At 46.0% G+C, this 20,251-nt stretch overlaps 1 protein-coding gene across 1 annotated transcript in view; it reads right to left on the minus strand.

Annotated features, from left to right (window-relative positions):
* Positions 1 to 14,893, minus strand: part of A2M (alpha-2-macroglobulin) — a 35,418-nt gene extending 20,525 nt beyond the window's left edge. Inside the window, exons 1-15 of the mRNA XM_063356449.1 lie at positions 14,693 to 14,893; positions 12,853 to 13,036; positions 11,679 to 11,838; positions 10,746 to 10,798; positions 10,191 to 10,211; positions 9,659 to 9,827; positions 8,351 to 8,435; positions 7,389 to 7,512; positions 6,043 to 6,157; positions 5,694 to 5,803; positions 5,066 to 5,224; positions 3,543 to 3,770; positions 3,135 to 3,198; positions 2,504 to 2,646; positions 528 to 677 (exon numbers count right to left, since the gene is read on the minus strand). Of these exons, the coding sequence (XP_063212519.1) occupies positions 528 to 677; positions 2,504 to 2,646; positions 3,135 to 3,198; positions 3,543 to 3,770; positions 5,066 to 5,224; positions 5,694 to 5,803; positions 6,043 to 6,157; positions 7,389 to 7,512; positions 8,351 to 8,435; positions 9,659 to 9,827; positions 10,191 to 10,211; positions 10,746 to 10,798; positions 11,679 to 11,838; positions 12,853 to 13,036; positions 14,693 to 14,781 (1,854 nt within the window). The 5' untranslated portion in view covers positions 14,782 to 14,893. The remainder of the gene's footprint in view (positions 1 to 527; positions 678 to 2,503; positions 2,647 to 3,134; positions 3,199 to 3,542; positions 3,771 to 5,065; positions 5,225 to 5,693; positions 5,804 to 6,042; positions 6,158 to 7,388; positions 7,513 to 8,350; positions 8,436 to 9,658; positions 9,828 to 10,190; positions 10,212 to 10,745; positions 10,799 to 11,678; positions 11,839 to 12,852; positions 13,037 to 14,692) is intronic.
* Positions 14,894 to 20,251: the final 5,358 nt, after the last annotated feature.

A 20,251-nucleotide genomic window follows, 5' to 3' on the forward strand; every position in this document is an offset into this window, starting at 1 on the left:
CCTCCCTGTGGTGGGAATTTCGGAGTTTAAAATAGACATCCAAATTTGCCTCTTTTGTTATGGACAGCATGTTACTCTGGATATTACGGCTAAAATATATAAAAAATGACACTGGCCAGCCCATCTGCAGTCCTTTCTCCCTACTCAGGGATTGTTGTTTGCTGCTTGGCATGAGGGGAATAAACTCTCTGACACTTCCAGATGTTACTCCAAGAAAATTAGTCCATGGCTGCAGAGAATAACTGAAAACTCATCATCAAACTCACAACAGTGTTTGGCTCTGGCTGAGAGAAGCAGTTACCTTGAAAGGGCTTCCTAATTGCCATCCCTACAGTCGCACAAAACCCCTAAGAAACAGCTGCTGCCCAGTTCTCATCTTTTTGCCCACTGAAGGATGATGAGAAACATCACAGAGCAGCTTTCCTGTGTCAGCACTAACAAGAGGGACTATTCACTGTTTCCACCCCAGCACTGGGCTGCGCTTGCTCTGGCCAGGCTCTGAGTTGCTCCATGGACTAAGCACTTACAGAGCTGGGTGACAGGTCAGCTTCTGGCTTCATAAGGAGAATGCTCTTGTCCACAGCACGAACAGCGCAGAGGGAGTGCGGGGAGGCTCTGAACAGCAAGTGAGCATCAGAAGAAGGCAGTCCTTCAGAAGGAGAGAAGCTCAAGTCCACCTATAGCCGCAGGAAAAGCTACATCACAGAGGGCCTGTCCTTGTGGGACTTTTCCCTCCAGTTGAGTGCATCGCTTCCAACCTTACAAAGCCCACATACACCTGCACACACATCCCCCACACACACTCCCCCCGTGCTACTGCAGAGCTGGGTTTCCTTACTGCAGTGCCAAAGGAATCAGCACTAACTGTTCTCGGCAACTTCAAGCATCACAATTACTTATAAAACTTTTAAGGCAGTTTTGGGTTTTATGGCCCCTGTGAATGTGATGAGGTAATCCCACATAGTGGCTAGATTTGTTCAGGCAGCCAGGCATGGTCTTGAACCAGGTCCAGTCTCTGTACCGCACCCAGATATTGTCTGTGGAGGGAAAACAAGCTTGCAAAGACGTTGGTTAGCAATATTGCAATATCTACTGGCTGGTAATGATTCTGAATGATTCTGAAGAATCGGCGTGTTGATTGAGGCCTGCCAGACTGGTGTGCCTTCCCCAAAACCTAACTCACAGCTTGAAGGACACCCTTCCAATCTCTGCCCTGCAAGTTCTTGCTAGCAGAAGTTGTTTTCATCACCATCTCACGTGATTTTGTGATAAGATGGCTAGCCAGCATAAATCTTCCCTCTCCCCAGCAGCACAAACCCTCCCCTAACGTGCAATGACCAAAGCATCCTCAGAGAAAACATGCTCCCTGACAAAGAACTGCCAGCGTCCTTCATATCCCAACCATACTACAGCATGCCTTCTGCTGACAACACCCCACCTCTCCCAGGGGGGTGGACTCATAATCTTGAGACTGCAAAAGCAATATTCTTCAGGAAATGTCAGAACAAGGGCCGTAGCAAGCCTGCTGCTAGAAAAACTGTCTAGCATAGAGATAGCCCAAAGTCTGTCCTGTCTGGACTGACAATAGCTTAGAATACAGGATGCTTTCAAAGAAAGCAGTACCTAAGCATGTAAAGTACTTGGCACTTGGCTTGCACCCAGGTCTCAATGCAGTCCATAGAATGACCTTTAATATATGAACAAAATTCAGGTCACCAAACTCCTACAGTGACACCAGTCTCAAGAACTCATTTAGCTTGGGTTTTAGCAGGACAAGGGACTGCCTTTCGCAGTGTCCTGTCTACTGTCCTGAAGTCCCAATGGGCTTTTTTGAGGTTCTTCTCTTCTTAGGGCTGCTTATACATCCATCTGCTCTTCTGCATAAGGATATGTGGGGCTATAAGAGAATCATGGTCCACATGCTCATAGAAAGAAGGCTTTATTTTTCTGCACTCCTTCAGTCTCAACATCGCTATTGAAGCACCACTGTGCATTGCTTATCAGGTTCAGGCAAGGTTTTTCTCCATTTACATACAACAGAAATTAAAATGACAGGATGAGATGTACAGGAGCTGAAAGATCTGACAAGTATTAGCTTCGCCCACTGGATTGGGACTGTGTGTGTTTTATTTTTGCTCTGTGACCAGAAAAGCAGACACCTCATTGCTGAGTTTGCAGGAAAAGAAAATCCATGGGTTGCAGTAAGACATAGATATGTGGCCTACGTTTTTCTTACACGGGACCATCTGTGAGACTGGTGGCTGTGACTAGTCGCTAAGACGGATTTTATCAGTGTAGTCCCTTCTAGCTTCTTTTTTCCAACAGTTAATCTCCTCCAAGCTAGCACAAACCAGTAAGCAGTGAAGCTACCTAGAATAACTGGTAGGTGGCTTGTCCAGTGTAAATAAATCTAAATAAATGAGCTTAGTCAGGCTAAATCTAAATAAATGAGTTTGACCACGCTGCAGTCTGATGGCAGCTCCCTCAAGAAGTGGACACTTACCTTATTGCTGAAACACTTTTCTACATTAAACTTGGTTGAATCAGCGATCACTTCCCCGCTTGGAGTAGTGGTGTAGACAAGCACTTGGGCCACTGGAGCAATCTCAGCTTGTACAGGCAGCTGTAGCAAGAAGACCCCATTGGCTAGCAAACAAAACAAGAGCAAAAAGTTAAGGTACAGGGAACCTGCTCTTGGAGCAGCCAAAATTCTAAGTTTGACTTCATGCTGAACTTCATCCTAGCAAGGATGAAACTCCAGGCCTCCAAGTGGGATGAATTGGTGCTCACAGGGATGCATAAGTCTCACCGTTTGACTGAAAAGGCTTGTTTCAAGTTCTGTTTTCCAGCATGCTGAATTTTGGTTCAGCTTCTGAAAACAGACCATCAGTCAGTGTCTCCTAGGAGCACTGGAGGTAGAGAAATGCAGTGTCAGAAGACAGCTGGCACAGGGGGTTAGAGCAAATCTGTGCAAAGCCTAAATAAAGGCGTAGAAGAGAAAGCTCAAGCTCTTTCCATGTTTTAGCGGGCATGGAGTTGTGGATCCCTGCATTTGAATGGCAGCAGCCTGTATGTCTGCCACAGTTGTCTAGCCTCCCAGGACAGCAACAATTTGGCAGGGGAGAGGAACTCACCACTTTCCTGGTTCAAATCCAGAACGTGGGTGCCTGCTTGCTTAATGATTCCCTTGGCCATCACCTGAATGGAAGGAGAAACCCTGCTGTGATTGAGGCTATGCGTGAGCCAAACCTTAAAGAAGGGGAACCCGAGAGGACAACAACGGAGCTGTATGTCTGCTGCTCGCACCCTGCTCAGCTGCTCTCTGCCTCACTGTAGCAGAATCCCAGTGCTCACCTTGGGGGCATCGGGACATCCCTACTCTTCTGCTCCTAACTCAGACCCTCCTTTTTGTTAGAAAAGAACATATGAAGGATGATGGGAAAGTGTTTAAAGCCCTACTGCCACAAACAACAGTTTCTATCTCCAACCCCCCTACAGTTACCAGTGACAACCTCACTGTTGTAAGGCAAGTGTAAGCTTACCAGGTAGTAGAAGGTGATTTTCTTCTGCTCTCCTGTAGCCTCTGGAGTAAGGATATAGTGCACCCGGACCTCCGTGGAGGAGCCACAGCTTAGTGTCTCAGACTTGGGCTCAATTTTGAGGAAGCTATTACTGGGAGAGTAAAAGCGCTTTAATGGGAGATAGCTTTCTTCATAATATGGCACAACCCAGGAACGGTCATAGCAGTAAGGGCGTACTTTATGAATTGCCTGGAAAAAGAGAAAATACACATATAGATCCTCAAACACAGGTGGCTGAACTGGAGCCAAAATTAATGGCCTAGTATTAGAGGTTTGGTATTTCTTGTATTTAAGCAACAAGGTAGTCTACAAAAAAACCCCATGAGTTTGGAAGATGCAAGACAGTGTGGTGGTATCCTTAGCAAATCACTAGGAATGATTTCACTCCCAGAGAAGCTGGAGTTCATCTCAAATGAGATGAATTGTATCAGTTGTTTATTTACTATCAGTATCACCTCAAGGGCTCTTTACCCTAATACCTTGTCCTCTCTAATATCTTTCCTGTTTGTTTAAAGAGAAAAGAAGCTGATTTTCATTTTTCTTCTCATTATTGGTGCTGGAGAAGGGATAGTGCTGTTCAGTTCAGAGATTAATAGTGCCAAGATCCAGCTAAGGATGCTATGGAAAAGGAGGCAAAGTCTCCACCTGAGAATTCAAAACCAAAATTAAATAGAGAAGTTTAGGAGCTGATAGAGTCCAGGCCTTCTTAAAAATGAGAGCAAGGGGAAGATATTTCACATTTAGAAGAGTGCTACTCCAGCATTTCATGTGCCTCATGCCTTAATATGTGACAAGAGAATTGTAGGGAGTGAAGAAAATATAATTCTAGACAATCTGCCTTATTCCAAGGTGAGGTATTAAAAAATGTGCATGTTACACACATACTGCCTTTTAAACCAACAAAAGGATGCTCTGCAGCATTTATTTTTCCCAGATAAACAAATTCCACACCAGGGAGAGAATTTCTGTGGATGGTTCATATTCTTTTTCTCTTTATGGCAGGAAAAAGGGAAAAAAAAATAATGAGGACAGCTTAGAAACACAGAATGCTAAATTAAACTCTGAGAGATGCAGATTGCCTTAACTGACCACAAAGGATATTTAGGTGAGATACGTGGGAAATCATTTAATTGAAAAGACAGCAAAGCACTAGCAGCACTCCACCGTGGGAATTAGACCCAGCCTTGAAAGAGATTTGTCTGGTGATCCCTTGGAGCAGAATGGAAGATTATGATCTCTTGATGTTCCTTCTAACACTATATTGCTATTCCCAAGCACAAATCAAGTACTTACAAGCTACATGCAATTGTGACATAGCAACCTGGTTTGTTGTACAGCTGTTTCCACCACACTGATGCCAAGGTTGGCACAAAGAACCAGCAACAAGCAGCTAAGTGCTTTTGCACATATCATAGAAACTTCAGGGTTACTCCCCTTCCAGCCCTGTGGGTCACTTCATCACCTCCTCTGCCCGCCGGACTCACCCTAATTCCAACAGTATCCAAGGAAAACATGGAAGTATTCAGGGCAAACCATGCCCTGCCCTCTTCATTTGTTGTGTAGTTGTTTTCCTGGCCTCCTTGTAAAGAAATCCTCACAATTTCATTGGCGATTGGAGCACCAGATCCATCCACTAGTTTCACCTGGAGAAGCAAAAACAGTACAGTACAGGAGAGGAATGCCTGTCACCTGAACAGACTGATAGACCACCAAGCTAAGGATGTTGGGCTTACGTCAGACAAGGAAGCCCCCACTGCACTTTACAAGCGCATCATCTGTCTCTTTCAGAGAGGGCTGCAAACTTTCTGAATCTTATTTTTTTGGCCTTTCTTATCTCACACCCCTTAGGCCTCCTTTTAAACAGAAGACTGGAAAAACGGAATTCTACTTGACCGGAGAAGCAGAAGCACAAGGACAGGGGGTTAAGCAGAATGCGGGCTGTGCTCTCAGCTGCTGTTCCCTGATTTAAGAGCCTGCAGAGGAGAGGAGGCCCACAGGGATTAGCAGCACTGAGGTCCAGCATCTTTGCAGAGTGGGGCACGTATCTGTCCAGGAGATGCAGGAGCATGATTGTTTGGCAGTCATGGTATTCCATTCTCATGGTTTCCCTACCTGCCCAAAGAAGGGGATTCCAGGTTTGTAGTAGGAGTCTGAATGCTCAAAGGTGATTTTGCTAATGGTGGTTGTGATCTCAGAGAAGCTTGTTCCAGTCAGCTCCACTCCTGCAGGAAGACACATGATGAATTAATTTGCCTCTGTTTGACCAGAATTACTTTTACTCCAGGCCAACCCTCTTTTGCTGGACAAGCAATTTTGTTGATGCTCCTGGCCTCCAGGTAGGAAAACTTTAGGACTGCAGAAAAGCAAAAGTCTGCTTTTCTCCCTCACCCCTACTTGGAGGGCCCCTCTGCTGGTCTCTCCTGGGCTTATTACATGGCTCTCCAATCCAGATGATTCATACCTGTCTCCTCCTCTTTAATCTTAGCCTCCACATGCAGCTTATTCTCATATCCACTTCTCTTGAGCTGGAATAACTTGGTCTTTACCACTTCAGAAATGCAGCCATAGTTGTCTGTCTATTGGAAGAAAACAAACAAGACCATTATAGTCTCATCTATATAGTGTTTATCCAACTGCCCTGAACTGGAAGATGAGCCCATAAACTCACAGTTCATTCCCTCTGTTGTTTTTATTAAAACTGAAGAAGCACATAAATAACTTGGCATGGAGCATTTTGAAGAACTTGCAGCAACATCAAAGCAAAGAGTTTGCAACCTAGAAGATTTTTATGTGTGTGTGTGAAGTTTGAAATTCCAAACACTTGATACAGAAGTATAGGGGATTATTCAAGTGTATGCCACACAGGAAATAATTGTCAGGCATCAGGCACATTAGAATATAGCTGCTGACTTAAAATGCACAAGCCATATGAGTGATAGATAAACTAAAGCCTGTGTATGTGTAGAAAGAAGATGACAGCTGGAAAAGCATTTTCAAAGCTTGCCACCTCTCTTCAGCACCTTTGTGTACAAGTCAGGTCTCCACAGAAAAGGGAAGAGATGCCTGGAACAGAAGTTAGCACCGCAGTGTTCAAGTTTGCTTTTAGCATGGATAACAACAGCAGTGGCGGAGGCAATCGTGGGGCTCATACTGCAGCAGACCCCAAGGACCATAAGCATGTCTGCTTGCTTTCTTGTCCTGACATATTTCCATAATTGCTATTCCCCCAGGTTCTGTCAATTGCGCCTGTCCATGCTCCAGACACCATTCAGTTCTGCTCTTTTAGATTTGACAGTCTGAAGAGTGAAAAAAGTGACTTCTTTTCTGTCTGTCTTAACTACGGCTGCTAAATCCATATTCCTTTCCCTCTTGATCAAACTGCATCACCCCTCCCCTGATTTCTGCTCCTGTCCTACTTCTAACATGAATTTCTGATCCCACATACTGTCCCTAGTGTAAGACAATCCCAACTCTGCTCTCATCGTTCATGCCTTTTCTATCTCACTTCTCCCTTATACTCTCTACACTCCATCTGACCTTTTTTTTTTGTTTCTTCCACCTCTTTCTTCTCCATCAGTTTCTTGCTTTAACACACACCTTTCTTACCACACAGACCTTCCCCTTATTTTTACCTTCCACATTTCATCTTGCACCCAATCTTTTCTCCTTCTTCAGGCTTCCTTAAAATACACTCTCCACACTCATGCTTGTACGTACTCTGTCAGGGCAAGCCTGTTCCATGCAAGGTGTGCTTAGTAAACCACTCTTTCTCCTGTCACCCTACCCGCAAGGGTAACTGTGACTCACCTGTCCAGAGAACTTGTCACACACTGCCTTAGCTTCTTCGCCATAGCAGTTGGTGGCTGCATGTTCAAACTTCCGGCAGACACGGAAGCTCACGAGGCCAGGAACAGGCTTCCCAAAGGTGTATCTACCAGCAGGGACGTTTGAAAGAAAAAGCCATTAGGAATGTAACAGGGATGGAGGGAAATGACTAGCTCATCCCCAGTGGAGCCAGGACTCTTCCCTAGAGCTGCCTCCAGGATACAGCAGGGTCATCACAGGCAACAAAAAGCAGAAATAAAGTTGGTAACATTTTAGAATCAAGCTTGCCAACAGGAGCAGGAGCACTGAATCTTATAGTCCTGATTGCATCCCTAGGAATAACATACAAGTCTGCAGAAATCATTTACCCTAATGCTGATTTAGTTGAGAGTACCCTTCACCTTGAAGAGCATGCTGCAAGTATCTACCCCACCGCCCAATTCTGATGGAACTGTTTTGTTCATGTATGTGCACTGGGTCTTTTGGCTCATTCTTCAGCCCAAGCCATGTCTCTCCCTGCAGGATGCTTGGGACGTTGCTATGCAGAATTATATGAGGTGGCCCAAAGGAAAAGGGCATCTGCATCACTTACGTTTTCCTCTCAGCAATGACAAGCAGAAGCCACAGTTAAAACATCATTCCTAAGTAAACTAAACTGAAGACCTCTTCCCTAGCACTGTAGCTGGTCTGAAATCCTCTATGACTCAAAAAAATCCCTCCCCAAAAAAACAGAAGAACAATATGTTTCTATATGTTGCATACAAAGTGCCCCAAACAATAATTGTTGCCTTTTATCTAATGGTAGATATAGTCTGTTTGGTCCTGGCACCCCAAAACGATTGAGAAATAGAATGAAGTATCATATCTCAGTCTCCCAACTGGACTTTCAGCAGCAGCTGAAGAAAAACCTGAAACCAAGAAGGACTTGAAAGAATGACACTCACAGACCACAAACTGTCACTTGCAGCTTCTCGTCAAGAATGGTGATCAGCTTGGGCATTTTCACTGTTACTTCGAATTTTGGCAGCACTGCAGCAGAACCAAAGGAGAACAGTCTATGTGGTGGGGAATTACATAAGAATGGGACATGAAGGCTACTCAAAAGCTATTCTTACAAATGACCTGAAACCCTTTTGCATCTAAATGGTCAGATTTTAGAGGCTTCTGTCACCTGCACATCCCACCAAAGTCAGTGAAAACCACAGGCACTCAGGTAACCACTGTGCCGGCTAAGGAGACAGGATTATTACATCAGCTGTTAAAATACAGCGGCTTCTTAGATAACACATGGGTTGTCAGTCCCCCAGCAGTGGGACAGAGTGAAATAGAGAGTTAAGTCAATAGAAGTTTCCCACAGACATACAGAGCTGGAAGTACAGCCTGGTGTCTGCATTTCCAAAGCATGTAGATCTTACCAATAGGCAAAATAGGAAAACCCAGTGACAGCACAGGGTGACATCACATCCAAACCCAGCTGGGTGGTGACTGTCTTGGGAGAACTAGGAGGGATTCAGGGCATACGTGTACAGGAACAATCTTGCAATTGAAAGAGGTGAAAGACTTCCAGACTCATCTTCCCAGGCTCATCTCTGCTGCACGAGCCAGATCATTTCGGACCATGTAACAAGGGCTGCAGCTGGCTTGCTGGGGTGGGAAGATATGTTGCTTGCGAACATGTGCAGGTGTGTATTGGGATACCATTTTCTAGCCAAGTGGATGGAACTGGCATAGGTGTGAGACTACCAGAGAGAGCTTAAATTTTCATTAAGGTGTAATGTGAGCTACAGGCTTAGCTTGTGGGGGAGGACAGGCAAGATCTGAATTTAGTCCCAGTCTACACAAAAAGGTCAAGACTTTGGACCTCAGACACGGTAGACCGAGACTCATAGCATGACATAGGTGTGTAGCCAACTGGAGATGAGGCTGTGGCCTTAAATCACCTCTGGAAGGAGGTGAGGCGTGTGGACAGACTGATTCAAGCACACTTGTTCCTCCCGATGGGAGCCTTGCTGAGGTGGGCAGTCAGAAGAGCTGCACTGCATGGTCTGGGGCTTAGAGAGGACTGGAGACAGGTGGCTCAAGACCTTCAGTCTTCACTCCTGAGAAAGGGAGGATGCTTGGGAGGGAGAGGACACAGAGACATTTTTTCCAGCCATGCTGGACATCCTGATCAGATCTACCACCCTGTTCAGTTAAGCTTTCATGCCCCACAGGACTAGCTGTTAGGAACCTGAAACTGCAGTGAGAGTTACCATACTCCTCCACAGAGAAAGGATGACGAATTGTCTTCCCAGAGGCCTTCTGAGCCACCACTGTGTAGGTCCCTTGCATAGGTTCAGAGGTGAGGTTGAAGAACAGCTGGATTAACCCGCCCTTTAACTCTGCCTTTGTCCACTGGTACAGACGGTTTTTCTTTGGGTCCTACAGATAATGAGACCACAAGGAGATTGTGAGAACAGGGGGAGTCTGCAATGAGAACTAAAAAGCACTAACAAAAGCAGTGAGGGGAGGCTCAGCCCCAGTGTTGCAGGAGGCTGCAGGGCAGGACTGGGGGGCACTAGCAGAGTTGTGCGGGGAGCCCAGGGCTGCACAATAGAAGGACCTGTAACCTGGGCCCAGAGTACATAGTTGCCACCATATGAGTTAAAGTTCTGTATACTCAAATTAATATTATGGACCTGCTTAATAAATAAAATAGACAAGAATCATCTTGAGGCAAGTGGTAGTTATGCTGCCAGGCTGAAGTGTGGTAGACGTGAACATGAATTGAATGTTTGTACATACCTCGATATAGACCAGCGGAAACTAGAAAGAGAAGAAAGGAAACACCATCTTTAGAATGCACATTTAGACAGAGTGGAAGCAACACAGTCAAATGACCAGGGCTACGACCACATTCAGGGAACACGTGGATCACTCAGTGGGATAAGGAGGAAAGTCCCTGGTATGGAGCAACAGAGGATTTTGAGGTACACCAAGTGGGGTGGGGGTTGGGGGGCGGCAATCCTTTGTTTCAGGCAGAAAAGTCAGCTGAAATTACTCACTCTGTATAATCTGCAATACTAATAAGAGCAGGTGTACACTGTGATAATGGCAAATTTGCTCATGGCTGAGGTGTTTACACCAGCACTGTTCATTTGCAGTTTGTCAAACCTTTCCAAGAATGCAGAAGGCAGCCTTTTGCAGAAATCCTGTTAACAAGATCTGAGGTAACCCAGGAATTGCACAACTATCTCAGTGTACTGAGAGCTCTCCCCAAAAGACACTTCTTTCCTCCCTTTACCCACATAGGCCAATATTAAGTCCAAATAACTAGTAAAAAGGAAGTGTCATACTCACCACCTCGTTCAAGGGACGGAAGTCTGTATCCAGAGAAACAATTCTGAACAGGACTGTTGGAGAAAGGCACACAGTGAGGTTCCACAGTGCAGCCACCAACCAGAAAACATCAGTTTCAAAAACAAATGGTACAACAGAGAACAGATCTGTTCTCTTCTACAGAAATTCCATTCACTAGAAAACGTAAGTCATGCTAGAAGGTTACCCATGTAACAAATTACATGAATAAGAGCACGTTCAGGGCACATCTATGTCAGTGTGAACATCTTACTGATCATGGGCATCAGAATCTCATTAATCAGGACCAAAGTTAAATTTAAGTTGCCTTCGTCTACTTAGCAGGGATACATTTTTACATTTGAATTCACATGGGTCTTCTAATTTTGTTATAACTAGACTGACTTCTAGGGAAGGACGGAAGCAAATTATTTCAGCACTTGGCTGCAAGTTTATGTTGGCTCTCGATGGACAGAGAATTCAGTGTATCTTTTAGGACATTAGTTCCTGTCCAGGCCAAGTTTAAGAGATCAATGGCCCAGAAGAAATAAATGGGTTATATAGTTCTCTCTGTCTTTATTGAGGAAAATCAGCTGACGCTTTGAAAGTTAGTTCATGACTTAGTCCGAATTTTGTTCCTGTTCTCTATAGGACAAATATCCAGTCTTTCTCTGATTTTAATGCAGATGCTAACTGCATGGAGCACAGCAACAGAGCCTCCAGTGACAGAGGAAGTGTGTGCAGGTGCCCCAAGGATGTGCATGTACCTTAAGGTTCCCCAAATTGTTCCCACATGGAGCATTAAAAACATAAGCCTCAGACATGAGATTACTGTTCTGGCCCCCACTGATAGTAGTCACCATCTGGCCAGCACAGTCCAACAGTTGCAGTATGAATCTTTGCTTCAAATGCAAATCTCCACCCCTTCCCTGGTACCTGTCTGTCCGGGCTTGTAGATGGGTTTGTCTGTCTGGACGAAGACCAGGCTCTCAGAATTCTTGACCAGCACCGACTTGCGGCTCCTGAACTGCAGTGTTGCCCCCTTCACCGTCACAGTGATAAACGTGACTGGTGACTGGCTATTTGATTTGGGAAGCTGGAGAGTAAGAAGGCAACTATGTTACGGACCACCTTTATAGGCTTCCTGAACTGAACTGGTCTTCATGAAATAAGAGATCTAATATAATCCTGATGGACCCAACACAGAGGTGAGGGAAACTATTATCAGGAACAAGAGACTGATCTTTGCTTGGTCCTGTATTCTGACTCATTTCTGCTGCTGTGCAGTGATTTTAAGAAATTCTTACTGCCCTGACCAAAACCTTTCTGTCCTTTATCCTTTTGACATTCACAGGGGCAGTGAAATAATCCCCTTTCTCTTTCAGATAATGTCCCTAGTCTTTGCAGAACATTTTCTTTTCCAAACCAGACATGCCAGATCTCTATACATCTTTCTCCAAGTGACAAGACCATTCTTCAGCCTGTATCTGACAAACATAGACATAGATGCCAACCTGTTCAGTGTCCTGAAGGCCAGTTCTTCAGCCTTCAGGCCAAAGACATAATTTGTGTTCCGAGACAGGTGACCAACTTCCCTGGTTGCCCATGACTTGTTATAGTCCCTGGGGCTAACAGTTACACTAAGCTATGAATTCCCTGCTTCACTTTCTTTTTCAGACACAGGGAATCACAGCTCTCTGTTCTCACATTAATTCAGTGTACTATATCCACAAAGCAAAATGTATCTGAAGCCAAAAGCTCTATCCCAACTTGAAGGCACTCAAGTGACAATCTGTGGCTGCTGCAGGATGATGTGGAGAGCGATTTGAAGAAACTGTTCACCAAACAGCCATCATCAGGAGCATCAATACTAAAACCACTTCTTTCTCCTGGCCTCTCCTCCTCCTGTCCTAGAGAGGGGCTGGCTTTCCAGGATTCAGCATTTCCCATTCAGGTAAAATGCTAAGGAGATTTCAGCAGCAGGAGGGTGTTGAGGGTGATACCTTTGGCCAAGAGGGAAGTGAATACCTACACACTGTTCATTACTACTCAGTGCCCTTACAGTTTATCCCTGGCACAAGGGATGAGCCCACATGGATGAGGTACTCACAGAGAAAGGGATGCAGGTGAACACGTCCTTCTCCGACACCACATCATCAATCAAGCTCCTGTTTTCCCCTTGATACTCGAGTGTGGCGCTCAGTGTCACAGACTCATTCAGATGGGTCAGCTGAACACAGACTTTCTCAGAAGAATCAGTGTGTATCAGAAAGGGCAGCAGCACCATATACTGCCTTAGGAAGAGAGGAGAAGGCCAGGTTAGAGGGGCAGGAACATGTAACAGGAGCTGTACAGAAAGAGCAAATAAACCATTCTGATGACTACAGCCTTCACTGTACAGGGGGAGAGATGCATTTTCTAGGACTGTAACAAGATTTCCAGCATGTCTGTAGCAGCAGGGGAAAGTAGAGAGGCCAATCTCAAAAGTAAGATACCACAGGAAATACTCAATGCAAACGTCTGGGAGGGATAAGTTTTTCCATGTTCTGGCACAACAGCAGCGCTTCCTCCTGGGACACTGAATAACGCCAGTGGGGAAAAGTCGGTTGTCACCTTTGCTAGACACCTTGTAGCATTCAGGAACCACACAAGTGCTGTTACTTGGTGAATAAATGCCATTGATTACACACTGCAAACCATCTCCAGCGCTACTCTCGTCCTCGCAGAGACCTAAAACTGCCACAGCGTGGTGCCAGATCTTAGGCAAAAGCACCGGAGCAAATTTCAGTTTTTCAGGGAAGCACGTCCCTCTGTCTCAGCCCGAGCAGGGGGTCCCTGCTGGGCCCTAGGCAGCCTCCCTCCCTCCCAGCGGAGCAACATGCTGCTGGTGTCCCGGGGCCCAGCACGGCGTCTGGGGATCAAACCTGACCCACCTAATGCCAACAGTGCTGCCCTTTGGGGGGACGAGGACTGCCCTCTGACGGGTACCCCCAAAGCAGCAAGCAGCTGGGAGAAGAGCTCTCGACACCTCGGCAGTAAGGTAGGGCATGCCTTTAGCGATAGGGGAGGCTCTGACACTTTTATGTCCATCAGTTGGTCTGCAGGGAGAAAGCTCTGGCCCCTCAGATCCTGACCCTGCCATTTGCTTACCCTGCACTTGGTGAAAGCACTGGAGCACAGCCTTGCATTGCTGGGGGAGGAAAAGACATTGCTGAAAAGCCAAAGGAAAAAGTCTCTGGGATGTCAGGACCCCTCATGCGCTGCTCCTGCCATACGTGTACACACATGCACACAACACACACTCCCTTCACATACAAACGTGGCAAAAGGGGCTGAAGAAGGGATGCAGCACAAGGTACCCTCACAGACCTGAACAGTCACAGTCTTAAAGTGCTACATAACCCTGGGTGAGAAGGGAATTTTCATTCCATTAGCTGAGCTGAAAAATGTGAATTAAAAAATAAAGCCATTTCTGGTGAGGCCAGATCTGTTATTTGTTCCTTTTTTTCTCATTATCAATCAAAAAACCACTCCATCTCCTGGGCCTTTCAACCTGGGAGTAGGGTAGTCAACCCACAATGAAACCTTTCATTGCCTTTTCAGAAAAGTCTGTGTCTTAAGAAAAACTGAATGTGTAAACAGTTATTAAAAGTTGCCTTTCAAAGAACCAATTTTATGCAGAAAATTTTGTTGAAATGCTGTCAGTTCTCTGAAGCAGCAAGATATATTCTCATAGACCTTTCCCTCTTTTTTTTTTCCTGAAGTTTTACAGGCTGTTTTGGGTCCCCCCGAAGCACTAGAGTTGCTGTCTGTAGAAGACACTTTACCCAGCCCTGATGTCTGTATTCCTGGGTAAAAGAAAGTATGCAGAAGATAAGAGACAAAGCAACAGACACGGGAATACAGCCCAGGTCTCCCGCCTGCCCAGAGACCCCCCCTGCGTAGCTTACGGCTCTGTGGCGGGTGAGGTGTCTCCAGGGAGGAAGAAGAGGAGAAGGAGGAAGATGTTTGGTTTGATGAGCAGCCTGTTCTTCCCCATGGTGCAGAGCAGGACGTGACAAGTCAAGCAGACACCCAGCCTGGTCCGGTGCTGCTTGTGCTCCCGCTCCGCTCTCCGAGCCAACCCCTTTATACTCTCCCCTGCAAACAGCCCAGGGGCTGGAGGAGATAAGGGCTGGGGGCCAGGGCCCCTCCGGAAACAGGGAGAGGCGGTAAGGAGGAGCTGGAACCAGCAGCTCTAAATCTGGGCAGAAGGCCAGGCGCTGGCGAGGAGAGGGAGGGGAGGGTGCCTAGCAGGCTGGAGCTGTCTCTGTTTTGGGCCAGGGCAGCGGGCAACAGAGGAGAAAAGGTGTCAGCTAAAGAAAATAAGGGTTAACAGCAGAGGAAAAGGGAAAGACCTCCATTTCTGGCAGGATTCCCTGTATGGAGCTGGCCATGGCACCGGTCATGGAGGCTGCTGGAGGACCAGGAGCAGTTTGGTTTCCTTCAACCTGGGAGCAGGAGGTTGACCTAGGGTTTGGTAAACAAGAGTGGGTATGCCTAACCAACACTTACCAAGGCAGGATCTCAAAACAGGGTATGCAGACTCTGAAAACCTTCCCCCTCCACCCACCCTGCTCTCATGCGCTCTCCATTCCCCGTCCCACCAGGGCTAATGCCAGGAAAAGGGGCCACAGAGTGCCTGGACAAGCAAGTCGTCTAAGATAATCTGACCTTCACCCCGACAGAAACAGGGACAGTGACATGATGGCAAGCTGCCAAAAGTTCAACCTTTTCAATACTTCAAAAAGTATTACATTAACAGCATGTAATACATTAACCAGTTCGCCAGAGCAGCAGCTGCCCTCACACAGCAGAAGAGACGTGGCCTGGGTCTTGCTTTCCCTCTACTGGTTCTTGTTCTAGGTCAAGTTATTGGCACATGTCAACCAAATTATTCCTGTCTGATGGAGTCCTTCCTGGTTTCATTATGTGAAAATCCACATAATGCACTGTGATGGGCGATGTTGTATCATAGAGGGAAATTTCTTTTTGACCATTGTCTTTACTGTAGTTACCTTGGTCTGCAGCAGAAGGATCAATAGCTCTGGTAATTATTACCCTTGCAAGTGGTAGTGGAATATCTGTCTTAATTATAGTCCTAACCCAAACTCTAAAGGATGGAGACCTGTGTTGGAGGATGTAAAGCATAATTTTCAGATTAAAAAGGGTGCAGGATAAAATGATTGTCTGTCTGTCTGTCCCTCTCTTACTATCATCATCAGAAGTTTAGTGAACTCAGGAACTTTGGAATTAAGAAATCCAAGTGCCATGAGATAACAAACCTTCATTACAGACCTCATTCTGCCCTGAAGTGACCTTGCATGGGAAAGGAGTACATGTCCAATTTCCTTGGGGACTGCACAAAAGAAGCATAGCCCAGTCTTATGCCCTGCCTTCTCCACGCAGTGCCTAAAGGTTGCTCTGCCTGCTCAAAAGAAATAAAACCCAAGAATATCTCCCTCACCCGCAGAGAAGAGGATTTGTGGTCAAAGCCTTTTTGAAGATGACACTTTATATTGGTTCGAACAGGTTGGAAGCCAGATTGACTGAACACAAACCTTACAGAAAAGAGGTGCAGAACTGCATGCAGCAGAGGAAGCTAGGGCTACTCTTTTGGCAAATAGCCAAACAGCTCACACCGCTCACAAGCCAGCTCCCGACCATTGGGACCTTGATCAAGAATGTGCTATGTAGCAAAAACTGAAGAGAAATGTTTTCATTCAGTTGAGAGGGGCAATATTTTAAAGGCATGAGTATCCCAATAGGTACCAATGAACATGCACAGATACCAAACTGACTTTTAAAATCTGCCCTTAAGCTGCTTGGCCTCGATCCCATTCCCAATAGCAACTTGGGCCCCAGAAGCCTAATTTCAAGGGTCTCTGTATGGCCCATGTGACTCAGCTTGTAGGTCGTGGCACAGATGAGACAGTCACAATGCATTTTCCCTCTCTGTCCTGCCATTTCCATCTGCTGTGAGTGCAACTGAGAAGGCCAAGAGGCTTTCTAGAGCTTTTTGGCTAGATTTTAAGTGGTTAAATCTAAGCTCCTCAAGAAAACTCCTGCAAGGTATTGGCCTATCCATGAGGAGAGTGTGGTTTAGTATTATCTTTCCTTGATTTCTCTCAGTGAATCTGAAGTTCTGTCATTTGGCATACTCAAATTGATACGTGCCCCAGTTGTGCAAAACCAGCATCAAGTATCCTGTATCTGAACCAAGAATCCTACTGCATTCATTGATAACATCACAGAAGTGCTGTCTGGAAGGGAGCTCTGGAAGTTACCTAGTACATCCTTTCACTTAAAGCAGGACTGCTGCCAATGCCGTCAGCCATGATTTTGTCAAGTCAAATCTTGAAAACTTCCAAGTAGGGAGAACCCACCATTTCTCTGGTGACCTGTTCCAGTGTTGCACTAATCTCTGGTGAACACATCTTTCCCCTTGTCCAATCTGAACTCCTCAAGCTGCAGTTATATGTTATGATACATCTTCTGCCACTACCAAGAAAGGTCATGTTCCAATATCCTTGTAACTGCCTTTCAAGTATTTGTACACAGCTATTTAATCACTCCAACCACCTCTTGGTCAGACTAAATAAGCCCAGCTCCCCCTGTCACTCCCTGTGGCTTATATGCTCCATACTCTGTCCAGTTTGGTAGTCCTCCATTGGTCCCTCTCCAGTTTCTCCACATTCCTCTGGAACTGCGGGTCAGCAGACCAGACACAGCCCAAGTGCAGCCTCAGAAATGCCATGGAGAATGAGGACTGTAACTTACCTCAATCTGCTAGCCATGCTTCTCCAGCATTCATTCATTGCTGCTTACAGAGTTCATCCAGGAAGAACTTACTTCCAAGAAAATTAGTATATATCAATCAGTTATATCAACATGCTCTAGGCAGAAGATTAAAAGCTCTGCCAAAGATATTTATTCAACTGCTTTTCATGGAAATTACTATACTTGCTTCAAATCCCTTTAGTACTGTGAAAACTTGAGCCCAGAGAGGAGCCATGTGTATCGTTAAAGTCTGCAGCTGAAAATCCCTTCCCTTACAAGAATGGTAAACTTTTGAGGCAACCTCATGTATTTATTTATTTTAAATTTCCTGGGCATCTCTTTGGGATGAGACGGAGAGGCCATGTTTGAAGAGCTAATCAGTAAAACAGTCTAGCATGCACTGCACTGTAAAATCCTGGGGGAGGCAAAGCTGTTGCACTATTCACAAGGTAAACTAGGCAGGCTCAGAGACACGCTCGCCTCACACATGTCATGATAACATGAGAAGCTGTTTCTTCACTGGGGTTCTCTGGTAAAGTAACTGCTAGGTTCCTTTCTGTACATGCTACCACCATTTTGACAAATCAGGCAAAGTCTCCAGCACTATTCCATAGGGCCTGGCAACTTTCTGGGAGTCAGGGACAGCATCTTCTTTCGATAGTTGAATGGACTCTGACACAGACAAAATGATTCACCCAAAGAAACCCAGACAATCTGAGATGAAAAACTGAGTTTTTAGCTCCTAGCACACGGCTTAAAATACTGTGGTTTTCTCAGTTTCCCCAGGTTTGACTGTTGTAGTCACGGTCATTGAAAAGCAGACCCACCCTTGCTGGGAGCATTCCCTGTTCCCCACCAGCAGACGTCCACTTAGCTGGGTATGCTAGGGTCTGTATTTTTGTCTTCATCTGCCCTGATTCCTTCATGTGTTACATCCTCCATGAATGTCAAGCCTCACACTCCAGGGACATGGAATTGAAGGCATTCTGTAAATGGCAGTGTGAAGAATCTGATGTTGCCTTGCAGCTGGATTGCTTAAAACTGTGCTGCTTGTTTCAACCAGGTGATGCAAGGTCAATCTCAATTATTTGAAAAGAAAATTGATGGGGGGAAACAGCAATTTTCTTTTTCGGAGACAAGACCTTGTTTCTGGTTTTTCTGTGATTTCAAAGTTGTTTGTAGTACTTATTTACATGTGGCACAGCAGCATCAATACCAATAACAATCACTTCCGACTTATTTGTAATCCTCCTCATGAACCCCAATCTAGCATTTTCAGTCGAAACCTCCAGGGCTGGGGTCAATTAGTTTCTCCCTAGCCCATGCACCATGCTGCCTCATTCTTGACTTTCGTTATCTCTTAATTTCCCTCTCTCCTCCACACTTGCTTCCTCAACCTCATTTCCCCAGACCTGTCCTTCTTACCCACCCACCTCCTCCTACTCGAAGTGCCTTCCTCGTCCTTACCTTTAGCAGATCTCTCACAGAATCACAGAGTGGTTGAGTTTGGAACGGACGTCTCGAGGTCATCTGGTCAAACCCTTCTACTCAAGCAGGGCCACAACCCATTGCCCAGGGCAATCTCCAGATGGCTTTTTAATATCTCCAAGGATGGAGAACCCTGCAACCCCTCTGGGCAACCTGCTCCAGTGCTCAGTCATCCTCACAGTAAAAATGTGTTTCCTGACATTCAGACAGAACTCCTGTGTTTCGCTTTGTGCCCATTGCCTCTTGTCCTGTCACTGGGCATCCCTGGAGACAGCCTGGCTTTGTCCTCTTTGTACCCTCCCTTCAGGTGGATATTATACATACATTAATAAGATCTCCCCTCAGCCTTCTCTTCTTTAGAATAAACCGTCCCAGCTGTTTCAGCCTCTCCTCATATGAGAGATGCTCCAGTCCTTTCATCATCTTTGTGGCTCTTCTTTGGACTCTCTCCAGTATGTCCATGTCTCTTCTGCACTGAGGAGCCCAGAACTGCACACAGTACTCCAGGTGTGACCTCCCCAGTGCTGAGTAGAGGGGAAGGATCACCCCCTTGATCTGCTGGCAACACTGCGCTGTCTAATGCAGCCCAGGGTACCATTTACCTTCTTTGCAGCGAGGGCATATCGCTGGCTCATGTGCAGCTCGATGTTCACCAGGATGCCCAGATCCTTTTCTGCAAAGCTTCTTTCCAGCTGGGTCACCCCCAGCACATACTGGTGTATGGGGCTGTTCCTGCCCGGCTGCAGGACTTTGACCTTCTCCTTGTTCAACTTCACAAGGTTCCTGTCAGCCCATTTCTCCAGCGCATCTCTCCCAGAACAAACACACATCTCAGAACATCTACCACTAACTTGCTGCTTGCCAAGGCTTGCAACGTGCTATTTGGGAAATCCCCACAGAAACACTCCTGTGCAATGTGTTACATACACCCAGTGAGGTCAATGTTCAGCGCAGGGCACAGCTGCTGTGTGTGCTTCAGAGACCATTCATACAGGCCCAGCGGCATTACGCCCACAAGTATGCACCGATGCGCAGGACTTGTCAGTCAAACTCTCAGGATGTAGCGGCAGACATTTTGCATCGGAACTGCTCGCCATCAGACAGTCCTGTCAGCGTTACTGCTCTGACTGCATCGGACTATGAACTGCAATTCCAGGCCAAATATAAACTAATAATAGTAAATTGGAATATAATATACATAT

The sequence above is a fragment of the Chroicocephalus ridibundus genome, chromosome 1 (assembly GCF_963924245.1).
Source record: "Chroicocephalus ridibundus chromosome 1, bChrRid1.1, whole genome shotgun sequence".
NCBI lineage: Eukaryota > Metazoa > Chordata > Aves > Charadriiformes > Laridae > Chroicocephalus > Chroicocephalus ridibundus.